Below are 17,866 nucleotides of genomic sequence, written 5' to 3' on the forward strand. Positions count from 1 at the left end.
TACTGTAACTTCAGCAGCTCCATGCACATGAACAAAAGTGGCAAACTGATTGTTGGAGAAAATTTTGACGCAGCATTTTTTTCTAAAAAATGACGCTTTTACGCCTGTCGCTTTGCGCGTTGGTGTGCATGATCACATTTATTTAGTCACGAGGCTTTAAACTTTGACGGAAAATGCGAGCAAAAAGCGTCCCGGTTTGCCCGAGCATTTAGGCCACCTTTCCACTGCACACGATATTTGGACACAACTGTCGGAATACGCCCCCTTGTGGCAGTCGCACAGAATTTTCAGTTTTGTCGTGCACCATGGGATAGAAGCTGATTACCGCAGATTCTCAAATAATGGAATACAAACTCATAGACCACTACAAATTTTGAAGGAAATGTGGAGACAACATAAAAAATATGTTTTATTACTGATTTATTAATAGAAATGTTTTTTTAATATAGACTTTTTTCTGATTCAAAAAATAGAGCCAAAAAACTACTACATTGTTTCTCATCTCACTTCCACAGATCTGCTTGAACAACACTGGAATACATCACATCCGGTCGGCCGTCGCATACGGTCTAGTCGCAGGAGTTCAAATATTTTAAAAGATCCACAGCTCAAATCGTATCCGAATTTTCCAAATACGGAGATTATCAGAACTCCACACAGCTCCTGGACCACTTTTCATTGGAAATGAATGACTTCCGGTCTGTCGCTTGTCGTATTCCTACTCTTCTCAATGAGCTGCGGGTGATGCAGTCGGCCCCTCCCCCGCCTTAGCGCACTCACAGGCGGCCCAGTACCACACAACCGTCTCTCATAGATCACCTGTGTACCAACAGCAAATGATTTAGCACCACGAGTCTGAGGTATTTCCCTTGGACAGTCAAACTGATCTGCTTCTCTTTTCTTTCAAATTTAACAATTTAATTTGACCTTTCATTCTTTTCTTGTTAATAATCACAGAGAATTTAGAAACAGTTTCTGAACTTGTGTGAGTTTATGTCAGAGAGTCTACTGCAAATTTAAAAAAAAGCGTAATACGAATATAAATATCCCTTTGTTAACCATAGGCTGTTAAACAAACAGAAACTGCTGGACATGATGACATCGGTAATATGCAAATTGACGTATGACATAATCTAGCAACATTTAGCGACTTTTCATTAAAATAGTTGGCAACACTGGAAAGCTGAAAACATGTAACTATTGTTTTCTATACTTGTTTTTCCTACTATGTAAGTTAATGGTTTTCAGCTTTCTTCAAAGTATCATTTTTTGTGTTCAACAGAAGAAACTTGTAAGGGTTTGAAACCATTTGAGGGTGAGTAAATAGTGAGCAATATTTCATTTTTGGCTGAACTATTGATTTAACTTTTCTTATGTGTATTTCTTACTGTTTATTTTGCTTGGTTGTTTTAAACTTTTTGTCCTGCCTGTGTTTCTATTTGTTATGATATACTAAATTCAAAAATATGATAATTTGTTTCCGCCTACTGCAATGCTGCCATTGCTCTGCTATGCACAGATTTGAAGTCTATCATTGAGTCTATCTATTTACTAGTGTATATGTGTTTAAATTTATATTTTTTCAGTTTTTAAATGAATTTCACTAACATCATCATGATATAAAAATAGTAATATTAAAATGTTCATATGATTTATTTACAATACAGTTTGTAAAATAATATTTTCTGTCTTTTAGTAGATATATTATACAGGAGACTTGCTTTGTTTACCAAATAAGTGCATCTAGATGGATTTGCATTGTAAACAGTAAAAAAAAGTTAATAATGTATTATTTTTATATCACATATTAAGTTTTTAGTTATGATGCTGCTAAAACCATTCTGCATAAATCCGCAGATTTTTTATTCAACAGAAGAAACTCATAAGGGTTTGGAACCACTTGAGGTTGAGTAAATAGTAAGTAATATTTCATTTTTGGCTGAACTATCGATTTACCTTTTCGTACGTGTGTTTCAAAAATACTGTAATTTGTTGAAGCCTACTGCAAAGCTACCTGCATTGACTGTCAGAGCCTCAATTAAATGATTTTCAGTTTTCTTCAAGGTATCTTCTTGTGTTCAATGGAAGAAACTCATAACAGTTTGAAAGCAGTGAGTAAAGAGTAAAATTAGATTTTTGGCTTAAATATCCCATATTTAGGCCCACATGGATTAAATTTATATTTATTCAGTTTTTAAATTAATTTCACTAATATCATTATATGGCGAAGTAGGTAGTGCTGTCGCCTCACAGCAAGAAGGTTGCTGGGTCGCTGGTTCTGGTTCTGTGTGGAGATAGCAAGTTCTCCCTGCATTTGCGTGGGTTTCCTCCGGGTGCTCCGGTTTCCTCCACAGTCCAAAGACATGAGGTACAGGTTAATTGGGTAGGCTAAATTGTCCGTAGTGTATGAGTGTGTGTGTGAATGTGTGTGTGGATGTTTCCCAGAGATGTGGCTGGAGGGGCAATTGCTGCATAAAAACTTGCTGGACAAGTTGGCAGTTCATTCCGCTGTGGCGACCCCGGATTAATAAAGGGACTAAGCCAACAAGAAAATGAATTAAATAATATCATTATAACAATAGTAATATTGAAATGTTCATATGATTTATTTACAATACAGTTTGTAAAATAATATTTTCTGTCTTTTAGTAGATATTATACAAGAGACTTGCTTTGTTTACCAAATAAGTGGATTTTTGTTGCAAACAGTAAACAATTATTTAAAAATTTAAGGTTAATTTAAGTAAAAAATTTATAATTTTTTTTATTATACATTAAGTTTTTAGTTATGATACTTTTAAAATCATTCTGCATAAATCCGCAATTTTTTTTAACAAAATGCTCAGCAGACATAGCAAAGAAATGACCACAGTTTCTGTCTGTCTGTTATTTCCAATGGTTGATTTATTGTTTGTATTTAAACTTTGTTTCCTGCGTTTCAATTTTATGACACACCTAACTGAAAAACACGGTAATTTGTCGCCACCTACTGCTACAAGGCAAAGCTGCTCCCCACTGAGCAAAATAAGGATTTATTAGGAAAGAAATTGTTTGAAAACATCGTAAGACGGACGCCGTAGTGTGTACATCAGTTAACTTTTTTAAAAAATATATATTTGAACATATTTTCTGAACACTATCTTTTGGCAGGATCTCGTATCCGTTGACCTACTATGGGCATATTGCGCACGGTGGCGGAAGGCGGAGCGGAAGGCGGTATGAAAGCCTCACATGCCTCGCTTCATCCTCCGCCTCTCTACAGCAAAATGGCGACTGTTGACTACGACTCGTCCGTGGATCCAGAGATGGACTTAACCAGCGACGAGGAGTTAGAGAGGTACCCGAAAAGCCGAATCACTTTAATACGAAGCCGGCTAGTCTGGCCTTGAGCTAGCTGTGTTTTGGCAAAGCCCCGATCGGGCACATGGGTGTACGAAGGACTCTGAGATCGAGATTGCCGCATAACTTGAAAATCAAGGGGTGTCGATGGCCTAGTGTGCCAGGCGCCTGCTTTAACATTGGGGTGCCTTGCGATTAACCTGTACTTGTTTTTGAGCACATGCTTAAATGGGCTTTGACCTTTATAGTCGATGCTAAAGTGTGCCATGCGTCGTATATGAACACGACAGATGTGCTGTGCGCCGTGACACAGTTTTAAGGGTAAGAATTAGGTTGAATGCAACGTGACATCATCACTGCTCTTAAGAACACAATGCAGACCCACTTTAGCCGGCACACATGACAGCTCAAACATCTGGTTGTCCGGCGATGACGCATTGTTGTGTTAAATTGCTTGAAATTGTGCTAGTTGCTAATTTGAGGTGACAACAATGCACATGCATGTAATGTCAGTCTATAGAGGAAATGACGTTCTGTCCATGCAGTCTCCTTGTATCATCAAAGGACAATAAGTTTCGGCTAGATTCTACATTTTGTTCATGTTGGAAAAAGCATACAACTGTAGTCGTCTTTTCATTTATTTATTTGTTTATTTAAGAATAATATCTCTTAAAGAGACAGCTCACCAAAAAGTATGAACATCTCCACACGTGTTTAAATGACACCGCACGGCAATTTAGGGGACGTTATGACAACTAATACATCGTTCAGATTTGTTTTGTTTAAAAAAAAAAAAACGAAAGTAAAAGGAAGCTGTCAGTCTCGAACATTCTACCTGACATCTCCTTTGATAAATTGTAGTTAACATTAGTGGTGTACTGTCTCTTTAATGCATGTGACGTTTCAATTATATTTATTCTTCACTGCCACTTTTGGAAGTTGAGACATTAATTCGACCCTGAACGCATTTAGGATATGCTTTGTGATGATCAGTTTTTATCTTCTGGAACTTTCTGTCTGAGGTTTCTGTGGACGTACTGACAGACGGACGCTTGACTTGAATTATTAGCATGTTGAGTTGCAAAGATCGGTTACCGGACTGTAACTCGAGGAAGTTAACCTGCTGTGACATAACTTGTCTGACATAACTTTTGCCATCCAAAGTGTAGTTACCGGTATTACCTGACAAAGACGCACACTGATGCAGTGTAAGTGCTGGACTTGGATATTGTCATCCATTTTGGAAGCTATAGTTAGCTAATGTAATGTAATTGTGTCTCAGTTGATTTTTATTTCACTTAAAGGGAAGTTGACAAAAAAAAATAAACGTATGTGATGTAACTATCCCCATGTGGTTTTAACATTTATGTTCTTTATTTTATTAAAATACTAAAGAAGGTGTTTTGAAGAGCTGAAAACCTGTATCATTTGACTTTTGCGGTTGGGAAAACAAATGCTATGGAAGTCAATGTTTACAATTTTTCAACTTTCTTCAGAATTTTTTACAATTAGATTTTTTTTAACAATGATCGATCAACCTTTAAAGTGCTGTGCAATTAATCGAAATCGAATCACAATCGTTTTGAAACCCTACGTTCATCTAATTGCAAGAGGCTGCGATTTATATATTATTTAATTGTGACAGTCTTACTAAGCCAATTGAATGAGCACACTTTCGTTCGGCCAATCAGAAGTGCAACAGATCTATGCGGAATGCCCACATTAAAAAACAAACAAACTGGAAAGCACAGACGAGTGAGATGGTGTCGGTTGCTTGAAAAGCATTAATAGACAAATTAATATCAAAGAGAAACAGAACATCAGTAATATGAGAATATTTTTCTTTTAAAGTCCCAGACACCGATCAAAAACAGGTAATTTGTCTGACACAGAATTGTTACCAGCATGGGGAAATACAACAACCAGCACCTGAAAAAGCACCACAGGTGGCTTTATGAGGAGTGTGATTGAGCTGAAGCTTAACTAAGAAATTTAATCACAAATCAAATCAAAATTGCAAAATGTAAAAAAATATATATATATCGCAATTAGATCTTTTCCCAAATTGCACAGCCGTACTTTGCAGACATGCCTACTCTGAGCTAAGCATATTGTTTGTAAGTTTTTGATTGATTGGGCTTTTTTAGCACCTCTATGCCTCTTGTGTTATCCTAGGCCCAAGATGTTTTTTTTCTACATGGATTTTTAAATTTCTTTTTGCTATTTAGGCTTATTGGAACCTAATTAGAATAAAACCCAAGTATCATCTGGTCCGAATTTACATAAAATGCATATTTTAATGCATTAATAACACATAAAACACATTTTTTTGAACATGTATTGACTATCAGTAAACAAAACAATATCGGGGCCATTTCGGACAGTTAAAATAGTGTTTGGGTCATTTCAGATGCTGCAAAACAGTTGCAGGATGACACTATGTCTGTAACAAAATATAAAACATAAGAGCTAAAATGTGCTGCTGTCACAGGGTTCCTGGAGGTCAAAACAGGGTTTTGTTTTTTAGTATGTTAAATAATTATTTTTAGTTCAAAAAGCCAGTTTTTGTTGATAGATCTATAATCTGAAAAACTTAAAAAAAAAAAAAAAAATTAAACTAAAATGTAAGTTTTTTTTTTTTACACTTTTAAAATACTTAAAGGATAGTTCACCCCTAAACTGAACGTTGACATTAGCCCCTTTCACACAGTGATACCGGAAAATATCCGGAAAATTTACGGAACGACTTTACCGGTATGTTCAAAAAAGCGCTGTTCACACAGGCGAGGACGTTACGGAAATTTTCCGGAAAAGAGCATTCACACATCCATTCCAAAATACCGGTAAATTCTGACATCATTCACCACAAATGAGCTTTAAACGGCTGCGCTTGTATTTGTAAACATTTGACTAAATTACAAACTCTTTTGATGATCAATATTGTAAACAACTTTCACAGGATCATATTCGCATGTCGAGATGTTCATAATATGTGCGTGTGCTGGCGCTCACAGGCTGTTTCATGGGCACACGCAAAGCTTGAAGGTAAACAAACAACGGCTTATCATAAGCATCTTATCGATGATTATTTGCACAGTTGGCATTAAGGAGAACATATAAACGTGATCTGACTAACTTCTAGCAGCTAAATGCGTCTGGAAAAATATTCAAAGGCTTTTATTCTCACAAACCGCGCGGACGTAAATGCGTCTGACTGTTGTGATTGGCTAAAGCAGAAGTCTTACGTCAGCACGTTCTAGACGTGCACGCGCTTATTCCGGAAATATTCCTTCTGCGTTCACACAGCGCAGCATTCCGGCAAATTGCCGTTAATGTTACAACTTCTCTTTCCGGAAAATAGCCAGAACGAATTTACCGGTATTTTCAAAAAGGACCTGTTCACACATACAACCTTTCCGGAAAATTGCCGGTAATTTTCCGGAAAGGTCTGTATGTGTGAAAGGGGCAATTGATTACTTACCCTCATGTCATTTCTAGTCTGTAAGACCTTTCTTTATCCTATGAACACAAATTAAAATATTTTGGATAAAACATCCAAGAGTTCTCTTACCCTCCATAAGGGTAAGAGAACTCAAGAGAACGGCATCAAGAAACATTTAAAGTCCACAAAGTTCGAAGAACATCCTCAAAACAGTTCATATGTCACCAGTGGTTTATTTTAGGAAGCTACAAAAGCATACTTGATCAGATTTCAACAAAATTCATGTAGTTTGTGTTTGGAAGATGAACAAAAGTTTCAGGTGTTTGGCACATCTAGAGGGTAATTGACGATAGAGTTGTCATTTTTGAGTGAACTATTAGCATATTTTGTGTTCTCTATATTTGAGTATGGCTTTCTCAATGCCTCTTGGGATTGTGTTTTTTTTTTTTTTGTATCCAAGTACTTTTTGTTCCTAATAACATTACAAAGTAATTCAGGTTAGATGAATTGAAGTTTCTAAATCGTCTTTTTCCTGACTTAAAAAACTATTTTTTTAAGTCCTGACTATTTTCCTGAAAATAACTGAAGTTTTTTTCAACTACTGCTTTGTAACACCTTCATGTTCATAGCATGTTATTAACAAACCATTACAATTTTTAGCTCAATAAACTACTAATTAGCTGCTTGTCGTTAATAAGGTGGCACTTCTGTTTAGATATTGGGTAGGATTAGAGATGTAAAATAAGATCATACTTTACAAGTGCTAGTTAATGACTTCATAATAGGCAGGTAATAAGCCACTAGTAAATGTTGTGAATTGTTGAAACTAAAGTGTTATCAAATATCCGAAAATAAATCGGGCTAAGAAAAAAACATTTCAGAAAAAATGGACTACATAGGGAGCCTCCGCTATGTCGAGAGACCTTTGAATAGCACGTGTGAGCTATAGTACTGTCAGCTTATGTGCCTGATCGGCAAATGATTAACGTCACTACGCCTAGGCCTGGTTTTGGTTTACAGGGTGTGTGAGCATGACGTTATGCTTTGGGTCAGAATAAAGCAGTGTATTTGCGTGACCACACAGGTGGCACAGGACAAACGCGTCACTACAGCTGCTGTCTGTCAGAGGAGAGTGTGAGCTTGAGCATCTTTGTGCAGTTAAGTCAACTCAGCTGTTGACTGCAGTGAGAATATTCTAGGGATAATGGTGGTGTTACCTGGTGGTTACATTGTTTGGCTTGTAAGCAGGCTTTTATTTTTAAGTAAATGGCATGCTGATGACCACAATGAAATAGTCAAGTTTGTTGTTTCTCATTTTTATAGACTTCTCAGGGCTCACTCACGCTAAATGCATATTTGCTTTTAAAAACTTTTTTGAGGGGTGCGCATCAGCTCTTCATGGACCTCTCACCTCTCTTCCCAGCTCTTCTCTTTTATGCTGTATAAATGGGGAAAACTTAAAACTGGTAATGCAACACTTATTATCTGGCCTTTTTGAATGTATACTGCCCTCTATTGTTTCCCAGAAAGCCCTCTATCCCACCTGACTATACATCTGTGGGCCGTTTGATTGATTTAAAACAGACACTGCTGATGGTGGAGGCTCTATGTTTAGCAGGCTCATCTGACTTTGTACACTCCCCCCTAACACCACTAGATCAGAACATGGTGTGGAGAGTAAATACACATAAACGGCTTCATTGACTTTGACAGCATTGCCATTTGTAGAAGAGATTAGTTCACTACCTGAATAAAACAAATCTTGAAAATTAGTCAAGGTTTTCGAGGAAAACCTAAAGGATTTTTCTTTTATAGTGGGTTGTGGAGCTGAATTTATAAACTTTTTGAACACAAAAGCTTTGGGAATAAATCATGAAGTACCTTTTTTTTTTTTTTTTTTAAAGAGGGTGACAGATCATTTTGCTATGTTAGACTCATATTCATTGGCTTAAAGCTGCATTAAAACTGCACTAAAGATCAGACCACTGAGCATTACAGTTGTCCAGTATAGGGAAAATAATCCTCCATGTTTTCTGTAAAAAGAAACACTGAAGAGAGACAGAATTGAAAGTTTTTAAGGGTGTGACTTGTCAGGACATTTAGATTCTGAAAGTGAACTAATCCTTTGTTGTTGTGTGTTTGGGTATTTATTACTCCCGTATAGCAAGGTATGCAGGTGAGGTATTCTAGGTCCTGACAATGCAGCCCATTCTCCAGATCTCTGAAATGCGATATGCGTAAGCTAGTAGCGGTTTCCGATCTATATCATTTGCTTTTGTGTGACCGGCCTCCACAACACAAAGTAGATATTCTGATAGTTTCTTGCTGTTGTTATGCACAGTTTTGCATAAATTAAGAATAAATGACATTCAAATCAAAATCATGCAACTAACTTGATGTTCTAAAAAAGTTAATTTCTGTAATGTGTTAAATTGAATCAAAATGGATTTCAATATTGATTTGATCATTAGCGCAGATATCTTCAATGGCTGGATTAAGATCGTCTAGGGCAGGGATGCCGAAACGCGGTCCTGTAGGGCCGTTGTCCTGCATAGTTTAGTTCCAAGTTCTTTCAACACACCTGCCGGGTAGTTTCAAGTATACCTGGAAAGAGCTTGATTAGCTGGTTCAGGGGTGTTTAATTGGGTTGGAACTACAATATGCAGGGCGCAGGTCCTTCAGGACCGAGTTTAGACACCCCTGGTCTAGGGGGTTGAATCGTACAGCCCTAGACAACATATGCACCTAATACACAGATACACGTCATTGAACATGTACACCTAGACATCTTTTTTATTTGGAAGGACACCATATACTATTTAAGTGCAGGTTAACTGTGTTCATATATGTTCACCCTATACACTACTCCTTCACTGGAATGCAATAATGTGCACTTTTTGTAAAGCTGCTTTGAAACGATTATTATAAAAAGCGCTAAACTTGAATTGAATAAATACTGTCCATAGTAATGTTGTAACCCCCCCCCCCCCCCCATTTTATTATTCAGCTGCTTATGCATAAAACCCACTTATTAATTTCTATATGAATCAGCATTTTTTTTTTGTGTGAGATATGACGCAATCACAAATACATTTTTACTCAATACTACTCGCCACCTACTTGGGTTATGATTATGATGTACAGTTTTCCTTTAAAATTGTGATTTAGATGCATTCCTTAATAGAACCATAAAGATTAGTATTATCAAATAGAATCTGTTTTTTATGTAGTACTGTCTGTTTAAAATAATTTAACCATATTTATACTTCAGCTTCTCTCTCCGATCAGTAATTGTGTTGCAGATTTGAAATGATTGTAGTTGTCAATGTTTTAATAGACAAGACTGAGTTGTTGTAAAGGAAAACCATATATACTTTTTAAAATTGAGTTTATTTGGGTTTTTTTAATGCTTCAAGGAACACTCCATTTGTTATGCAAATAGGCACGTTTTATAACTCCTACTCTAGTTTGTATTAGTGCCTGTTGTAACTACAGAAGAGTCAAGCTGTAAATCAAAAAATATATATTTTGAGTGGGATGCTAATGGTTAATCTGATTTATGCTAAGCTAAGCTGAAAAGGCTCCCGCCAGCCTTTAGCTGCGTCCCAAATCGCATACTTTTGCACTATTCTATGCCATTTTGTTGTATGAATAGTGTAAGTAGTGCGTTCACACTGACAACTCTAAAGATAATAATTGCACTTTAATTACCTGGATAATGCACTCATTCAGCTGGTAAAATGAAGTGTGGAATGATGGACACTTTACACACTCAACGACGGCTGCTTTGCTCGCGTAGCTGAAGAGGCGAAGCTATCAGGTGCACATGTTAGATAATATTATTTATTTTAGATGGTAAAAGCAAAATTCTCCCACGAGAGTGATTATACCACCTCCCGATGGTGAATGCGGTTATACTCATGGCAGGTATTATTTGATTGTTTGGTCATTTATTTCACTGATTTGGCAACAGTCAAACATCATCAGGGAAACGGTTTGAATTTCCACGCCGTAAAAAACATTAGTGCTCCATTTGGGATGACACTACATACATAGACTATAATGTTGAGTGCGTAAGTGCATAAGTACATGGTGTGTAGTGTGCCGTTTGCCAGCTGTGCGCAGCTTTTGAGATGGGCTGAATGGATTCAAAAAAGGTAAAACTCAACTGTTGAACTCTAGAGCAGGGGTCACCAATCTCGTTCCTGGAGGTCCGGTGCCCTGTAGGGTTTAGCTCCAAGTTGCCTCAACACATGTGCTTGGGTGTTTCAAGTATACCTAGTAAGACCTTGATTAGCTTGTTCAGGTGTGTTTGATTAGGGTTGGAGCTAAAATCTGCAGGACACCGGACCTCCAGGAACGAGTTTGGTGATCCCTGCTCTAGAGGATTTTAACTCAGAGCCTATTTCCAAAAGAATGGAGTGTTTCTTTTAATGTTCAGCTCTAAACTGCTGTAACTTTTTATGTGTATTATAATATAATTTTGTTTGTTGAATCTTTAGGGAAGCTGAAGGTTTCAAAGAACAGGGAAACGCATACTATGTCAAAAAGGACTATGCTGAAGCTTTCAACTTTTACACCAAGGCCATCGGTAAGACCCCTTTCAAGTCTACTAGGCTTTCTAGTTTATGGTTCTTGCGATATGTATATTGCTGGTTGGTTCCTACACATCTCTGAATCATGTTCTGCCTTCACAACAGATTCTGATGCTCCCTCATAAGCACGTTATATCCAAATTTTCCACACGTTTTCTTTTGAAGCATCATAATTCCCAGAATAGATTTTGTCATGGCAACAACTTGCATTGCAAAGATTTAGATTACTTTTTGCTTTTGTAGTTGTGACAAAAATAGCCGTTTTTCTGTTGATCTGAAGTGTCTGTCTACATCATTTGTTTGGGTTTATTTTTTTTTTTTTACAGACCTCTGCCCAAAAAATGCCAGTTACTATGGCAACCGTGCAGCCACATTGATGATGCTGAGTCGCTACAGAGAGGCACTAGAGGATTCTCAGCAGGCCGTGCGACTAGATGATAGCTTCATGAAGGTGAGGCTTTAAGGGTCAGAAACTCTTTCGATATTTTGATTGTTTCTATGACATTTAATTGGGAAACTCTCAAAAGGTTACATTGTCTTGCGCGTTTGGGTTCTTGAGTTGATGAAATGCTAATAATCAATAAAACATTGTCATGTCCCTTCCGTTTTAATGGTCGGAGGGTACAAAAAAGAAATCATTAAGCCAGTTGTAATTATTATTGTTCTTCATTATCATAAATGACAACAATACACGAAAGTACTATTTAAGTGAATTGGTTTATCATAAACAAGGTTTAAATGTTTGAATGCTTAAAGAAAAAAAAGTTTCACACAAAAGTAGGTGTAAGAAATAAGACGACAATTTCACAAAATAAATCAACCAAGATTAACAGACATAAGGAGGACAAGGGGAACAGGATTGTGTCAGACAAAGGAAAATAATAAAAGAAGAATCAACTAACTAGCACATTTATGCTTTCCCAAGAACTACAAAATATAAGTAAACCTTCAATTTCAGAGACGTTGTATCTTACCTACTCTCTCTTTCCAAAGCAAATCTTACGAGTGTGGCACTAATCCATAACCTAATGTTTAAATAAAAGTTTGCTGCATGTGTGCCATGTTTATCACGTCACAGAGTTTGCCCATTCCCTCCCCTCCATCCGGAATATTACACAGATACGATGTTCACACTTCAGTTCTCAAAGTAGTTTTAAACAAAAACGTTTCAATATTGAATGCCAAACAAAGCACACTTCAAAAGTTGAACAAACATTGGCTGAACAAAGCAAAAAGAAACACATTTAAAACAAATATTAAACACTGCTCAAGTTCACATGAAATGCCACTTATCCTGTACTGCATCAGAAACCGCATACTTCCATACTATACAGTACACAAAAATCAGTATTTGAGCCGAGTAGTATGTCCGAATTCATAGAATTCAAAAATCAGAATTAGAAAAGTACCCGGATCACCTACTACTTGCGGTGAGATTCTGAAATGTGCATCCAATGCACGTTACGCTATCCCATGATGCACCGCGAAAGAATACATGAATGAACTTTTCTAATAATCGAGAAGTACATTTAAATTCAAATGCAGTACCTATTAAGTAGTATGCGATTTCGGACTTAGCCAAGGACAAAATAAATAGTAGTATTAATAATAATTTTAAGAATAATGAGTAAATAAATAAATGAATGAATAAAACTGCTTATCCACCATAACTACATGTAATAGCTTTTATATATTGCTGCCTTCTGATGATTTGAAGTTCTTTTATTTTCGTTTAAAAGGAGCGTCTGCTAAAAGAATAAATATAAAAATGTGCCCGTTATGGACTTGGATAACTGTAAACATGCAAATGAGATGTTATTGAAATATTTCAATATGTAAAGGGCCATGAATCCCCCTCGTTTCAGCAGGGTGTTTTCACACCTCAGAAAGTCAGTAAAGTGGGCGTGTCCAGCTCTGTTTAGGGGGGAGTGTCGGAGGAAGAAAAGTGGGATGGTGTGGGAGTGTCTATTTGGGCATGCGCGAGTTTCAGAGTCAAAATACACACAAACACACAGGAGAAAGTGATGGTGTTTAACCTACATGGACATCTGTAGTGGAATTATTTGCCAAATTATTAAATGGTGGACTTTAACTGCAGTTTGGCTCTTTCATTCAGGGAATTCATTCATGCCCCTCGCGACAAACGAGATATTTGATTCGAGGAACTGCTTTAAGCGTGTATTTTTCATGCAATGTTTGATACCGCACGGCGAATGAGAGAAAAAAAAAAACTCAGCATTTCCCAGAAACTTAAATGCACACGGCAGGTAGTGTCAGAAAGTTGCGTGTGTTATTCCAGTCACTAAATGCGGTGAAAACCCTACACGAGGTTAAAGTTTGGTTGTGGTGCTAACATGTTTACGCTCGGTGCAATAGTTAACTTAGTTCGATACGAACAAACTGAATAAACAAAGAGCGCTGGTCGCTCACTTACCAAATCTGTAGAGACAGGACATTCACCAGCAACTAGAGCCGCTTCTTTATGAAGAGAAGACTACAAGCGAATCTGGATCTCAGCGTTTGCAGATGAGAACAGCTCTCAGGTAAACAATAATCCTCCTTAGACACGTAAGTTATTGTTGTTGAGCATCGCGTACACTGTTAATCCACACGTGAGTCTAAGCTCTCACAGAGAGAAAATGAAAACGAAACTTAACTGCAGCAAACTATAAAAGCAACACTTCACGCTTGTTTTGCCAACACAACGTGGTGTGAGTGTCGTCTAAACACTGTGACAGTAATGAATATTATTGAAGTTGCACAATAGAGCGCGCTGATTGGTTTGAACAAGCCTTACTCATGCATTAATGCATCACACTGTAAGACGTAATAAGACGCTGGAATACAACGCTATTATGTCATGACCGTGACGCAGCTTCAAAAATTCGTTTCAAACCGGAAGTACGAATTTGCTTGAAATAACTCAAACAACCAATTTACACTTTTTAGTGAAATATAGGTGTCCTAATAGTGTTTTTAGCAGTGTGGGACACATATACGACTGTCAACAGCTCAAAAAATGTGTTTTGGTGTTTCGTGACCCTTTAATATTTTGAAATGTTCATTAATAAAGATATGTTAATGATGCAGCTGAAAATTGTGTCTGAAAAGTGTAAATGTTTCTAAATTTTGAGATGTAGAACCAGTTTTGCGTGTGTTGGTTCATATGTTTTATTTTGACTTAATCTTTTAGTTATATGTGCATTATTTAAAGTCATAAAAACTAGTTAAAGTTAGAGCTTAAATATCTATGCTGTTTTTACAACTGGCTCATTTGATGTGTTTGTTGCAGAATCTGCCTTCAGTTTTGTTGTTGTTGTTGTTTTATGCAAATATAAATCGTAATCATGCTCTTAATCTCAATAGGGGGAAAAAGGCCAGTTGTCTCAACCCTTTTAGAAATGTATACAAATATTCCCCCGTCTCTCATTCGGTGCACATCCAAAGGTTTACTGCTTTACACGTTTTGCATCATTTTTAACTTAAGGCTGGACATTTAAGATTTCTTTTATTATTAGCATTTCATCAACTCAACCTCAGCTTGCTTGATGTTGTTAAAGTTGTTTGGAACATGTAACTTCAATTGCTGCTAACCGCATTTTCTGGAATTGAAGCATATTGAGCGTCTCGCTACATTACTATTGTGACTACATTGTCATGTGATTGTGGTGCCACTGCAGTGAAAGCATTGCATCATGCGCTGTGATGTTAAATGAAAGCTAAAATATGACTGAGCAAGATAATGAATAGTAGATGTACTAAAGTACTAAGTTTCCAAAAAATGACTGAAGCAAATATCCATTAGCTACATGAATTGAAAAAGCTAGTTGGCTTCTCAACTCAATACTTTTAAAAAGGAAAGCATAGATGTAGTGAATAAATAAAAAAAAATTAAGTATCAGTTTCTGTGTTTGTACAACCCTAATTGTACAAATTAAGTTGCAGATCACTTCATTTTAAAGTAGCAGGTCTAAATATGTACTTTGATTACAAAACAAATTGCAGTAAGAAGATTATATTATTATTTAAAAGGCCTGTCACTATAAGGAATATTTGTTGTGCAATATATTGTCACAGAAATTGTTGTGATAAGTGATATTATTGTCGTTTTGATGTCATTTCATACCACTGGTTATATATAATGATTACGTAAGAGTATAATAATGCAAATAGCCATAAACACTTGAAAATAATTATAATTTTTAAGGTTATTTAGATTTAATTTGATGTTAAAAAGTTAAAAGTACTATATATATACTATATATATATATACTATTTTATGTCCTATTAGATAATTGTCCAATTATACACTTTGACACCAGCAAGGTAGAATGCAAATGTCATTGTAAAATGGCTTTATCATTATTTGTGAATGTGTAAATGTATATTGCAATGGCAAAAATGATTGAGGTCATCTCCAAGTATTTCATGATAAGTCCTCAATACTTTGACATCTTTGACCAAATAAAATTGTTTTAAAAACTCTGAAGACCCCATTTCACTTTGGAAACCCTTGTAATCTGTTTAAGGCAGTTTATAATGTGGACTGAGATCATTTTTCTGAAATGCCAGTTGGAGCGTTTTGAGTCTAAAAGGCTGTAAAAGTGTAAATGAACTAGTGTAAAGCTGCATTCACACTAGAGCGACACCGCGGCAAAGTGACCAGCGCCCAGTTATTTCAACGGCGACTTCCAGTGACCTTGGTCTACGCGAGCAACCGCTACTATTGGCGACATAGTGGGCATGTCGAGCGACGCATCAAAGTTGAGAATCCTTTAACTTTATGCAAATGAAGAGCAACTTTTATGAGCACCAGCTAATAGGAGCACCAGTAGAGCTCACGTGATTCTCTCTCAGCTCCTGCAGCAAGATATATCCAGCTGCAGACTCAAAGACCCGCACACGTTTCAGGACACACAATCCCTGACACATTATCCAGCCTGGGCCGAACCATATTTGTGTACTGACGGATGTAAATGGTATTAGCATCTTCTCTGACCTCTGCCTAGTAACAGTTGCTACAGCCAAGTAAAAGATGGTGTTATTTATTAGTTTATCAGTTTCAAATATAGATTGCAGTATTATTCATTAGCAAAGGGTTGTAAGTCTATATACAATATAATCAAATGTTTAACTACTAAGTACTTTTTGAAACATTTTTCATTTGTTTAAATTAGTAAATCTAATCAAATATATTATAATGTGACACATTATTGTTTAAGTTTCTCATATTTTACTGCTAAATGATAATGTAAAATTAACTAAATTTAAACAACATCTAAATTTAAATTTCTTTCATGGACAATAACATAATGTGCCGTAATTTGGTTGGAAAATGCTGTAATCCACTATAAAACAATTTTATTTAACTAAAGACAACATTTAAGATTGTAAATTAGTTTATTACACTTAATCCTACAATTAGACAGTGTAATTTCGGTTTTCTTTGTGTATGTGGACGCATGCAACTCTTAGCTTAACGAATTATTTTTATTTACATAACACCAAAACACGCAGTACGCTGCACAGAGGTTAAAATAACCCTTACAATATAATAATGAAATAATATGAAACTAAACTGTATACAGTCTATTATAATGAATTCCAATCGATCGCCGTATTTGTGAAATACAGCTAGTAGCAATAATGCTCCTTAGGAGTTAGTCGCTGTTAAACAAGAAGTAGAAGAAGACTGATCAATAACTAAATATGGTCATCTTTGTAATTGAGCGTATTATGTACTGATTACGTTTGTATTTTGTGTTTTCTCTGAACGTTTACTTTCAGCAGAACGTAAACTTATTCGCTCTCTGTGACTATCACAATAAACGTTACCTGAGCAAAGTCAAGGTGGGAACACCCACAACGTTTCAGTCGCCACCCAGAGTGACAGTCGGTTACAAGGTCGCTGCTAGTGTGAATAAGTCTGATGAGTGTTAACATATGAATAGTTTTCTCACATGTAACATCACTGGTCCACTCTGTTCTTTTTGGGATCGATTTACCGACATATAAACCCTACATAAATATATTAACTAATAACAGTTTTATAGTGCAGTAAAACATTTAAATCAATTAATGGTTTCTTTTTTTCCCAACCACTTTGGTGTTTCAGTAAAATAATATTTACAGGGCTCGAAATTGCGACCATTTTGGTCGCATATGCGCCCGAAAATTAATCGATGCGACCTCATAATATATTTGGGCGCATTAGTGCGACCTGTTTTGATTTTTTTTTTTTAAACGTGCTGAATCGCTCTTCCCTGCCGCTATATTGGTTCATATTAGCTGTCAATCACTCAAGGCTTTCCACTGTTAGATGACAGGGAGGGAGCTTTTATGTCCACGGGAAATGCAAACGGCTAAAGTGTGAAAATTTAAAGCACACAGGTTTGCAAAGTGCAAACCCCACCTAAAGTTGAGGCGCAGATGAGAGCGATCATGACACGTGGTGAATATTGATCCGCCAGCTGAGATCAATAGAGTACGT

At 36.5% G+C, this 17,866-nt stretch overlaps 1 protein-coding gene and 1 long non-coding RNA gene across 5 annotated transcripts in view; one reads left to right on the forward strand and one right to left on the reverse strand.

Moving 5' to 3' along the window:
* Positions 1-3,165: 3,165 nt before the first annotated feature.
* dnajc7 (DnaJ (Hsp40) homolog, subfamily C, member 7) overlaps positions 3,166-17,866 on the forward strand; it is a 30,739-nt gene continuing 16,038 nt past the window's right edge. For all 4 annotated transcript variants that reach the window (XR_015479695.1, XR_015479696.1, NM_001441648.1 and 1 more), the window contains 3 exon segments: positions 3,166-3,337; positions 11,284-11,372; positions 11,703-11,827. Coding sequence is in view for 2 of the 4 variants with exons in the window: in NM_001441648.1 (NP_001428577.1) it covers positions 3,174-3,337; positions 11,284-11,372; positions 11,703-11,827 (378 nt within the window). In the remaining 2 variants the exon portion in view is untranslated.
* On the reverse strand, positions 4,127-7,644 carry LOC147845579 (uncharacterized). Its single transcript, XR_015480624.1, has 2 exons — positions 6,817-7,644; positions 4,127-6,038 (listed from the first exon to the last, which is right to left on the reverse strand). It is a non-coding gene; the product is annotated as an uncharacterized LOC147845579 (long non-coding RNA).

The sequence above is a fragment of the Danio rerio genome, chromosome 3 (genome assembly GCF_052040795.2).
Source record: "Danio rerio strain M-AB ecotype USA chromosome 3, GRCz13ab, whole genome shotgun sequence".
Taxonomy (NCBI): Eukaryota; Metazoa; Chordata; class Actinopteri; order Cypriniformes; family Danionidae; genus Danio; species Danio rerio.